This window comes from Myxocyprinus asiaticus, chromosome 3 (genome assembly GCF_019703515.2).
Source record: "Myxocyprinus asiaticus isolate MX2 ecotype Aquarium Trade chromosome 3, UBuf_Myxa_2, whole genome shotgun sequence".
Lineage (NCBI taxonomy): Eukaryota > Metazoa > Chordata > Actinopteri > Cypriniformes > Catostomidae > Myxocyprinus > Myxocyprinus asiaticus.
The window spans coordinates 46,767,125-46,778,381 of record NC_059346.1 but is presented as its reverse complement, the minus strand read 5'-3'; the positions used below and the strand labels follow the sequence as shown (position 1 = coordinate 46,778,381).

The 11,257-nt window shown below is 37.4% G+C and overlaps 2 protein-coding genes across 3 annotated transcripts; one reads left to right on the top strand and one right to left on the bottom strand.

Moving 5' to 3' along the window:
• Positions 1 to 208: 208 nt before the first annotated feature.
• On the bottom strand, positions 209 to 7,183 carry fam78aa (family with sequence similarity 78 member Aa). 2 transcript variants are annotated; one of them, XM_051657869.1, is made up of 2 exons: positions 7,054 to 7,183; positions 209 to 1,770 (listed from the first exon to the last, which is right to left on the bottom strand). In XM_051657869.1, the coding sequence occupies exon 2, from the start codon at positions 1,671 to 1,673 to the stop codon at positions 1,242 to 1,244; it is 432 nt and encodes a 143-aa protein (XP_051513829.1). In that variant the 5' UTR covers positions 1,674 to 1,770; positions 7,054 to 7,183; the 3' UTR covers positions 209 to 1,241. The 2 variants fall into 2 exon arrangements, with proteins under 2 accessions (XP_051513829.1, XP_051513819.1); XM_051657859.1 differs by lacking the exon at positions 7,054 to 7,183 and adding an exon at positions 4,556 to 5,975.
• LOC127417687 (inactive phospholipid phosphatase 7-like) lies at positions 6,090 to 10,957 on the top strand. The gene is made up of 2 exons (XM_051657846.1): positions 6,090 to 7,308; positions 9,725 to 10,957. Exons 1-2 carry the CDS (start codon positions 6,837 to 6,839, stop codon positions 10,111 to 10,113), a joined length of 861 nt encoding a protein of 286 aa, XP_051513806.1. The 5' UTR covers positions 6,090 to 6,836; the 3' UTR covers positions 10,114 to 10,957.
• The last annotated feature ends 300 nt before the right edge of the window (positions 10,958 to 11,257 follow it).

Here is an 11,257-nt window from a genome sequence, read left to right as displayed (position 1 = left end):
TTGTTGTGATTTGTGGGGAAACGCTTATGATGCTTTAACACTGCAGTGCTTAAGTCTCTTAGTAGAATTGTTGACAAGCAAATTTTAATCAAGGATAATTTGACTTGTTCCGGTCATGATTGACGGTCATTTGGTGCCATCTACTGGTGCAAAAATGTAATTTGCAGAAATGGTCAATGAATGAATCAATCAATTAATGAATCTGTATGAATCTTTTTGGTGAATGGAATCAAAAGACTTGAGTCACTGAGATGAATCAAAATCACCACCACTATTTGGTTGTAGAATGCAGTTGTCACTTCATATTTTACTGAACTGTGTACAGAACAGGATTAAGCACTAAAAGTTGAACTGACAACCGAATTTTGCTGCAGTGTACGTGGCCATAGATGCTGTTTAAAACTTAGGCCACACCTGACTAGAAATAAGTGTATCTTCATTACACATCTAAATAATGGGCTCATACTGTGTGAACAAATTATTTCAATTCGGCTTCCACAGAACATGTGCTGTTTTAAAAGCAAAAGGCAACATTTGAATTCAGAGCCAGGTATGTAAAGGCCACTCACAGTTTTGTTAATATTAAAATATTAAATGTCCTCAAGGTTCTCTATCTAAAAACAAAACAATACACAATGTGTTAAATGTGTCCTTTCAACATTGCCTACTAAACATTAATAAATACACAAATAATAAATTTGTATCACTTAAACTTTAAATCAATAGAGCCGTTCAGACATGACATCAATTTGTAGGCAAACCCGGAAGTCTAATTCACCATGGGTTCCCTCAAGGTTTCCCTATGGGTTTTTATAATGGTGTTTTTTGACTTATTAGGAAAATAAGGTCTGTGGTAAACATTACTTGGTGATTCATGAATGTTTTGTTCTACAACAAAATTCACTTTCATACCTCAAAGGTGAATTCTGAAGCTGCTGTGTGATTTAAAAAAAAAAAAGGATTCAATTCAATACGGCTTCAAAATTCAAAATTGAGGTATGAAAATGTGTAATTTATGTTGTAGAACAAAACGTCCATGAATCGTCAAGTAATGTTTACCACAGACTTATTTTACTCATAAGTTGATAAACCCCATTATAAAAACCAATAGGAAAATACAGAGGGAACCCAAGGCAAATTCTCTTCCCTGTTAATAGTATTCTCTCTCACTCCATGCCATACTTAATTTAAATAAGTATCAAATGCAAAACATTTTAAGATCAAGCTGGAAGGGAATTCCCTCAATATTTTGGGGGGATGACTAAAATGGGCTCCCTATTTCTTGGCCGCCACATTAGAACCTGGGCATCATTGGCATTAGGCTTAACCAAGGCATTTGACGGTATGGGTTCATTCTTAAGAAGGACCTGAGGCTGCTCCTGAATCAGTGGTTCCACAAGCCTGGCTCTTTGACCTAGAGGCTTCTTTGGATCCACTTTAATACAGAGCTGCATTCTCCAACGAATGGTTCTGAGTAGCACCATCTCGGAGGTGGTTTCATTTATGGCCACCAGCCAGGTGGTGAAGCGTTGGTCCCTTTGGATGGAGCTCAGGAGAGGAGGACTGCTTGTGGTGCCCACAGGGACACTCCAGGTCACACTTGGGCAGAAGTTGTCATTCATGCTGACACTCAGTTTGGTGCTCTTCTTAGTAGGACCCACAACTGTGTACATCTCAGTGGTACAACCATACCAGGGATAATTAACACCATCAGAATCACTAATGGCCTGGATGTGCCCACATTTTAGCTCTGGAAGCTCCCAGCTGGATCTGAAGATAAAGATGAAACTTATTTTGAGCTTTGAGCACAGTTATGATATTTCTCAGGTCATTACTAAAAGAATAACAACAAATGTCTTTCAATATGCCTACAGACTCAGTAAATATAAATAGTGGAGATATAATTGTAGTTTTGCCCTTTCACACTTTCACAGTTAATTCATTCTTGCATAAATGGTGGACTGTACATTTAAGGAGCTACTTTGAACCTCTCTTAAATGAGGTTTACACTAATACTGTCCAACCCCTCCTATCTGCCCACCCTCCAATTCAATAGGCAAAATAGATTGGTATTTGTTTACGTTAAACCAAATAGGAGTACACGGTTCTAAATGTTTCAAAACAAACAAAAGAAAAATATGAAAGGTCCCCTTAACAATTGTCAACTCTTCCTAACCTCTAACCTGACCATGTCATGAAAAATGTGAATAAATAATCTTGGTAGAAACAAACCCTGCTTCCCAATTTGCTCCCTATCTGCCCTACATGGTATCCAAGATTAGAATTAGGGTGTCCCAAATCAATGTTGAAATGAGTGTCCCAAAGTTAATGGCTCATTAAATTGCAAACGATCAAGTGGCTCAATTTATAGTAATCAAAAAAGGGTATGAATGATTAATTATCCTCATGTTACCATCATGTATTGATTCAATTCCATCTACTGCATTGTACTGATTATTGTGGGTGCTCTTGTGTGTTCTTAAGAGCTTCTTTCTTGAATATAATCTTTAAGAAAAGTGTCAGCTCCATATAGATAAAAACAGGATTATCACAAACAGAAAATGAATCAAATTAACACAATTGTCTGTTCTCATTTTATTTTTGTAATTTGATGTATCACTGAACTATAGCAGAGGTCAGATTCTCTTTCAATGGACTGTTTTAATTATGTAAACAGAAATGTGACATTGCCATAGAAAAAAAAAAAAAAACAATAAACAAAGTGATCCAGCAAAATGTCATTCAAGTGTTGAATGAATAATAGTAAAAATGAAATGAGGAATGTGCATGTCATGATAACTGCAACAGGATGATTGACAGGTAGGTGTACAGTAACAGAATGCACGTAACTATGCGACTCTAGGGTCTTTTGCTGCATTCCAGATAACTCAGAGCTCAGGATTTTCCCACCTCCGACTTGAAAATAATGACTGGAATGCTGCTTGAAGTCGGACATCTGACTTGTGAACTCGGGGTAGATTGATGAACCACGACTTCAGCAAGTAGACTCATTTGACATCATTTCCAAGATGGTGTGACCTCCGAACATAAACCGGAACTGGATTTTGTGAAGTATAAAAACAAACTTTTAAGTATTTTCACTGCAGGAAATGTCTGTATATGCAATATACAATACATTTACAAGAGGATGTTTAGAGGAATTGTTTGTGTTTGAATCAATGCCTACGTTTTCACCTATTTTGCTCATGAAATAGCTACTAGATAGCTAGTTAGCATCTGGAAACTGTGCATGTGTTTATGCATTTGGCATGTGTTCATGTGACGTGTGATTGACTGGAATGCACTGAAGTCGGAAGTGGGAAATTTGAACTTGGATATTCCTACGTCCGACTTCATCTGGAACGCAGCATTAGGTTTCAAGACACGATTTTATGACGTGAATGCATTGTCCCAGTACTTGCACACTTTTTTTACTACACACTCAAATGTAGACACTTTTCCATTACAAAAAGAGTACATATTTTAAGGGTATAGTAGAAGTAGGCTAATTGGGATGTAGCAAAAGCATCAGAATATCCATACTTCCCTACAATATAGTATGCTAATGGAGCAGTATGTCCGAATCCTCAGTATTCATAAAACAGTAAGCGAGAAATACCCGGATGACCTTCTATTTCCTCTGAGGTGCGCATCGAATGGACATTTTACGATACCATAATCCCTCGGGAGTGGAGACATCATGTTCAAAACTCTGAATTTAAAATAACGGCCGCGAGTCACGACTCTTTTCAACTGTTAGTGATATATATACCAAGAAATTTGTTACTTGTGCTTAAATGGTCCTTCGTTAACAAAACCAGAGATTATTTTCACGGTTGTTGTTATTATGTCATATATTTGGTTCATGGATCAAAAACCACATCCCCGGATTAAGTATGCCTGAAATCTATTCATACTACTCGCATGTATACCAAAAGAACCTAGAGAAGTGTGTCCTTCATCAAAAACAGTACATACATTGACAGTACTTGATTTCGGACGCAGGAATGGTTTCTCTCAGTACTGACGCTGGTAAAGGACAAGCCTTTTGTTCTGCCAGGGGTGTGTTAAATTTTTTGCTGATGAGGAAACAATCCCAGGAAACTGGACCATAAACATGACTAGCATCCTGAGAAATCGTTCTTGCACAATTCCCCTACAACATCATGCCACCTACACTACACAGGAAAGCAGCTGAGACCATTTAGTTCGGTTAATTTTAACATCTTAATTGTATTTCATGGACCTGTAGATGTAATCGGTCCTGCTTGACTCTCTCTGAGTGGGATTCGAACTGGCATCTCTGGCATGGGAGGTTGGAGCGCTAACAAGGAGGCTTAAGGCTACAGCCCCTAGCATCAGTCTAGTGCACCTCTTGAGGCCAGGAGAGTGAGGTTTACACACACTGCACAGCTACCTACCAGCTGGCTTCAGTTACATAGGCATTGTCCAATTAAAGGCAACTTCTACAACTGAAAGTAAAAAGCCAATAATATTAAGCTGTTATGCAAATCTATTCAAATTATTACACAATTATCTGACCAACTCTACTCACACTCCTTCATTTCCATATATATTGAAGAAATCCATTTGATTGCAAGCCTGGATCCAGCCAACTGTCCAGATCTCTTTACAAACTATGGGTGGCACTTGCACTTGAGCTGATGCTTTAAAGTAAGGTGTGCGGTATCGCAGAACCACATTGGATGACTCATCGATGACAGTAGGGCTGGGATCAACTGAGGCGTGCAGTTCGAGGACTGTGATGTTCTCATGAAAACTTGGCTTCGGTTTTACACTGTGTACACATCCCATCGTTGAGGTTCTTTGGACTTTCAGCAGCAACACCCATCAAGATTCAATTGAAACAGTAGGATTCATGATGAGAGAAAATGGATCCGCTGTCACACCGCTATATGAAATTATTTTACGTGTCGACAATAAGGGGCCGTTCACACTGAAGGCATTTCTGAGTCCGTCCGCGATTTTTTTCCACGGTTTATTTTTTCCTCATGTGCGCTATAGACGGACGTCTGATCGTTGCGCTCGTCTTGCTGTTTTTTCAGCGTCTCGTAGCCTACAGGAGCGCCACTTTTTTTTTAGGGCACCATTTCATGTAAAATAATAATAAAAAAAAACGTCAACTTTTCAAAACACGTCTCATGACACCCGCGTTCTGGTATATTCGTTGTGCTGCGTGTAGCTTTTTTCAGCACAAGAACGCGTCCGGTGTGAAGGGCTCCTAAAAAGGTTATGCCCTTCTGTCAACAAAGCAAGGTCAGATCAACAGGTTTCTCAGTGATCTCCCTAAGAGGCAAAATAACATTTGACTGTAAGGCCACTTCAGTGTAATTTCATATCTCTAGCGACTGATCTCTGAGTGCATTATGGACAAATCCCAGGTATTTCCCCGTTCAAACGAGCTAAAATTTAGCCCACAACCTTATTTCTTACATTATACAAATGTTGATGAAACGTCATAAATAAGGAGTTGTAGCAGCTATAACGTGTTGGTTGTCCCAGAATATATGATGTCAGCTCATATTCGCCTTTGATATAAAAAATTGTCCAAGTAACACCTGTTAGGTGCCGTCCAATAGTGCGGCATTACGACCAGTATGCTCCAGTCAACAGCCGCAAGCGATGGTATTTAGTTGCTCCATGATTTAAAGGGTACATCAGGATGGCAAGTAGAACAGTCAACATTGTGTGGTCAAATAAATCCATGCAGTCTAGTTACAGTCCGACTTCCACGCTGCGTCTTCTTGCGTAACTTGAGGAAAATATTTCTAGTGTCAAACAAAATATCGGTTTTATTAATTTTTGCGTCATATTTGAGAGAGCTAAAGACCGTGACCAGTTGGGTTACTTTGTTTCGCCCTTGCCCTATTTAAGGATAGTCAGGTTCCTGGCGTGTAATACAATGCCTCAGCTGTTGGCTTTTTTTTTTTTTTTCTTTTTATCCAAGCGGCTTAGAATTAGACTTCCCTTCTTGAGGACGTTTTGCATCCTGGGTAGTGTAGTTTAGTGTCAGGGGACTGAACCGTTCATCAACTGTCATGTCAGGTTTAAACAATTGTGTACAGTTTATTGTCGCAATATGTAGCCTACCAGAAGCTATTAGAAACATAACATAAACATAGTAGGACGTTTATTGTGAAGGGCTGTTATTCATGTAACTGAGATGATTAGAAACATAAGTTAACTACATCAGTAGCCTACTGACATAAACTAACAATGAGCAATACTTTCAAAGCATTTATTAATATTGGTTAATTTCTAAGCATCTGCCTACTATAGCCTAGCAATTGTAGGCTATATGTTAACATTGTTGAACATGAACAAACAATGGACCAAGATTAATAAATGTGTGTTACTTGATTTATCAAGAACAAATATTTTCTACACAATGAATGTGTTTACCATTTTGTTATCCTGACATCTCTCCAAACTAATTATGAGCTATTCCAATTATAAACGCATGATGATATAATTATGAAACGATGTCACCACAGCAGCACTGACGCATTGCAGTTATTCAGTATTTGCAATACAAACATATAAATAAATAAATGAGATTGTCTAAGTTCAGTGTCGGCTGTTTATCTTGACTTCTGGCTGCAATAAATCAGCATGCTACACAGACATGTGGATGAGTCTCATGTATCCAGCCGGTTGGCATGTCTATTTATAGTCTAACTGGAATAGAAGTCGCAAGACTTAGAACAGAGCAAGGCATGATCTGGGAATGGACATGGTACACCGTTCACTGACTCTCTTTGTGAAGAAGAGGACACTGGAATACATTTAGACTGGAAGGTCCTTAGAAAATCAAGATGCCTGCAAACCAGACTCGATCCAGGGCGAGGGAGCGTAACAATGTGCTAAACAGACCCGAGTTTTTGTCTTTAAATCAGCCTTTGAAGAGTAGGAACGCTGAAGCTCGGGGCACAACACGGAGGCCGTCGCAGAGACAGCAGCAAAGTCAGTACCAACCGGGTGAAACTGCGGAGCACGAGTCCGTCGAGAATAATAAAGAAAGGAAGGATTTACCAGAAGAAGACTGCATGCAGCTTAACCCGTCGTTCAAAGGAATTGCCATGAACTCTCTTCTGGCCATAGATATCTGCATGTCCAAGAGGCTCGGTGTATGCGCTTACACGACATCGTCCTGGGGAAGCGTGCGCTCCATGGTCAAGCTGCTCGCGCTCACTGGTCATGGCATCCTGTGGATTTTCGGTACAATTGTGTGTCTTTCAAGAAGCAACACATTGGCAGGTCAAGAGGTTTTGGTCAATTTGCTGCTAGGTGAGATTTAAGGCTTTCTGATATTGAATTATAGCCCGTTGATGCTATACCTTTCGAATTTGTATTCGAGTCTCAAACGTGGTTGCAATATAAACGTTTCTATTTTGGTCCCACACATGCTACTGTGAGAAGGGTCTCTCTCTCAGCCACTTTCTATAGACCTATAAAAGAAAGAAACAACATTGTCACATTAAATCTTTATACGTTATTGAATCTTATATATATATATATATATATATATATATATATATATATATATATATATATATATATATAATCATACAATTTGGAATAATTCCAGTGTTAAGTATATTTAAGGCTGTTGTACCTTTAAAAAGTATCTAACTTGTATTTATAAAAATAGACAAAGATTCTATGGCTGTGTCTCATTTGGAAGGACGCGTCCTGTGAAGGCTGCAGTATACCGAGTGTCCTCGTTTAAACGAGACGGCCTTCGTAGGACAAACGGAAATGGAACGTAACATGGTTGCTATGACAGCACGCCACTCTTTAACAAGCTCGAGCGCTTTGAGTGAGAAGGGAACAAAGTCCCTTTAGAAGGGAATGTATGAGGTACATTTTAGGAGACGTTATAATGATGTAAAGAGAAAATAAAATTGATTTTATAGGTGTACTTTTAGTCTAATACTTTAATTATATATTAATATAATTATACATATGATAAACTCTGCACCCATCTAAAGAGGTACTTCAACTTGGGAATTAACATTACTTGCATTTGATTTGGCGTCATTTTTTTTAGACATTTCTGTTGAAGCAAAGAATTGTGGGTTGTAACAGTCCACGAAGGATACACCTCATGCATCCTCTGAATTCCCGTGAAAGATGTTCACATTCAAAGTGTCCTGCTCGCTTTTATGAAACGAGACAGCCGCGATGACGTATTCGCATCCTTCCAAACGAGACACAGTCTATGTTTATTGTTGCCTCACAATTTAACTCCTATATGATTTTGGTGATTAAAATGACATTTAAATTAATTATGTAGGCTACAGGGTACAATGGGGCTAAAGGAAATTAGCTTTTTTCTGGTCACAAAATGTATCAAAATCGCAAAAATGTATTAATTTTTTATTGAATATTGATGGAGCAACATAATTTGTGTGAAAAGAAATAATAACGAAAGGTTGTTTTGATTCAAATTCAGTAAAAAAAATAAAAATAAAAAATAAAAACCGGTAAAAGACACCTAGGGGGGTTATAGTGATATCGTGTAGATATAGGGGCAATAGTTATAGTGAAAAATATGTCAGCTAATGCAAATAATTTTGAGAGAGCAAGATGCTTTTTTGAGTAACAAATTAAGATAATGCTTACTCAAAAGAACTACTTCAGAAAAGGGTGCAAAATGTCCTTTTATTTTTAAACACATTTGGCATTTCGTAACAACTGAAGTATTCTATAAACAAATTAATCTCCATTTTGATTGAAGCATTCAATGTGAGCCCACTTTGAACATTTTTCAGAACAAATCTATTTGCCCCACTTAAGAAAAACAATGTGTTTTAAAGGGGCCTTTAGCCACTGCAACGAGGGACTTTTTACCCCAAATACTATCCTTTCACTCATTGGACAGTTATTAAAAAACTTCTGATTTAATGACCTTGAACAAAACTGAAAATGACAAATAAGTATTTTTGACTCAAAATAAATGTGATAACTTCAGGGATTTTCAATAGCTACATACATTTGCAACATTTAAAAAAATATATAAATCAAATTGCCTCAAAATCAACCTTTAGACAGTGCATTCAAAGATCTCATAGGTCAGGAAAATTTTGCAGTGTATTGTGACAAACTGGTGTTTAGGAAAGTGCTGTGGTAATTTTAGTTGCTATTTAGAATTTTGGGAGAAAATAAAATCAAAGGAGCCTTTTTCCCCACGGGACCTTTAGCCCCATTGTACCCTATAATTCAAAACATGACTGTGAATAAGATTTTCATCTTGTTCTTTTAGTCAATCACAAGCACATATGATTTTGATCTGGATTTAAGATGAGTGTTTACAGTGTTCTGTTTTCACAGAGGGTTTTTAGCAGCTTTTGAGGATGCTGTCGGGTTTGACAGTGGATAAGGGAATTAGAATGTGTTCTGACTGACAGATATATTATGTGACTATGAAAAAAAAAACTGAGTCAACTTATGCTTCTTTTTTCACCACCCTTTTCTATTCACTGTCCCTTAAATGCCTCACACTGTGATATTTATAACTTGTCTCAACAACTTGAAAAGCAACTGCTGTCTTTTATTCTATTTTGTCAATTATTCTTCTAACTAAACTGTAAATAAAGCTGATGTCTTCCTTAAACCATTTAAGAGTATGATATTTAAACATGTATATGATGTTAAAGATGCAGTATATTAAAAAAGCAAATTCATTGTCATTGCTTCACAGCTCTCTTTTTGGATGTGATGACTGTAGCAGGCATGCAGAAGTTGGTGAAGCGTAAAGGGCCCTGGGAAATGGCACCCAGTTTCCTCGACTACCTGGCCATGGACATCTATTCTTTTCCAGCAGCTCATGCAAGCCGGGCAGCCATGGTATCTAAATTCCTGCTAGCACATTTGGTGCTTGCAGTTCCTCTGCGTATTTTGCTTGTGTTGTGGGCTGTTCTAGTTGGCATGTCCCGCGTGTTGCTGGGTCGCCATCATCTGACAGATGTTGGTTGTGGCTTTGCCTTGGGATTCCTCCATTACAGTTTAGTGGAGATGGTGTGGTTGTCCTCCAGCACTTGCCAGACTCTGATCTCCATAGGAACATTCAATTGGAGCCCCCTCTACTGATAATTGCATGTCATCTAAAGGATTTCAAATGCTTCTAAATCTTTCGACTGTTCAAGTTAAGTATCCTCCACCTATATTAAAAACTATACAAACATGTACTTTTTTCAAACATTTCCCTAAGCAGCACGTCAATAAGCCTGATTTTATTTTTCCATTTCTGCCAAAGTTTTGAAATAACATTTTGGAAAAGCATCAGGTGCACATTTTGCCCTTGCTTGAAGAGAAGGGATGCTGATGCAAGTATTTTTACTGTTAAGATTGGTTAAGGCCAAATCAGTATGTGATTTATAGTTAGCTGATGGATTTTACTGATCACAATAAGAGAGCGAAAAATTTGCTCAGGGACTTTCTCAAACTGCATAATGAGTTATTGAAATTGTATGTTATTTTCGGAATATTTACCATGTATTTGAAGAAATGTTGTAAATTAAATCATGGACTATTTTAGAAGACCTTATGGACAATTTGACACTTTTTGAACTGTAATTGTTGTCTGATGGTGTTTAAATTCAGTTATACGTATATGAACATCTCATTATACTCTGAATGTAGCACATGTATATTAATAAATTACTTAAGTATTCATACTCAACATTTCAGGATTTTTTTTTTTTTTTCCACTTTTACCAGAAAGCGGTTTATATAAAATTATATGTTTAATTCCAATGTCTGCAAGCCCCATATGTGCAATTTTGTATGATTCCCGCAGCAGTGGTATTTGCGGTATGGGTTTCCTTAAACAAATGAATTCTGTAAATTAGTTTGATGCATAATTAAGGTAAAAAAAAAGTCTTGTATAGCTGTACAGACTGTCAAAAACTGCATAAAATTTTACAAAATCAAAGTAGTTGTAAATCTTTTGTCTTTTCTATTGGTTTTATTGACTAATGTTATTAAAATCAGTATGTATTGTTTTTAAGTAACCTAGCTATGTATAAGTGTGTATGCGAGTGTGAGATATCACTGAGCATCATAACTTTTACTTGGATTTTTCACATCACAAAAATGTTGAGATGCTTAGGGGAACATGATGATGGTGATAAATGTATGAAAAGTTCTGAAAAATTAAGAAAATCAAATCACAAATGGTGTCCTCTATGGAAACATGATGCCAACTTTGTACATTAAAAAGATTATCTAGTTT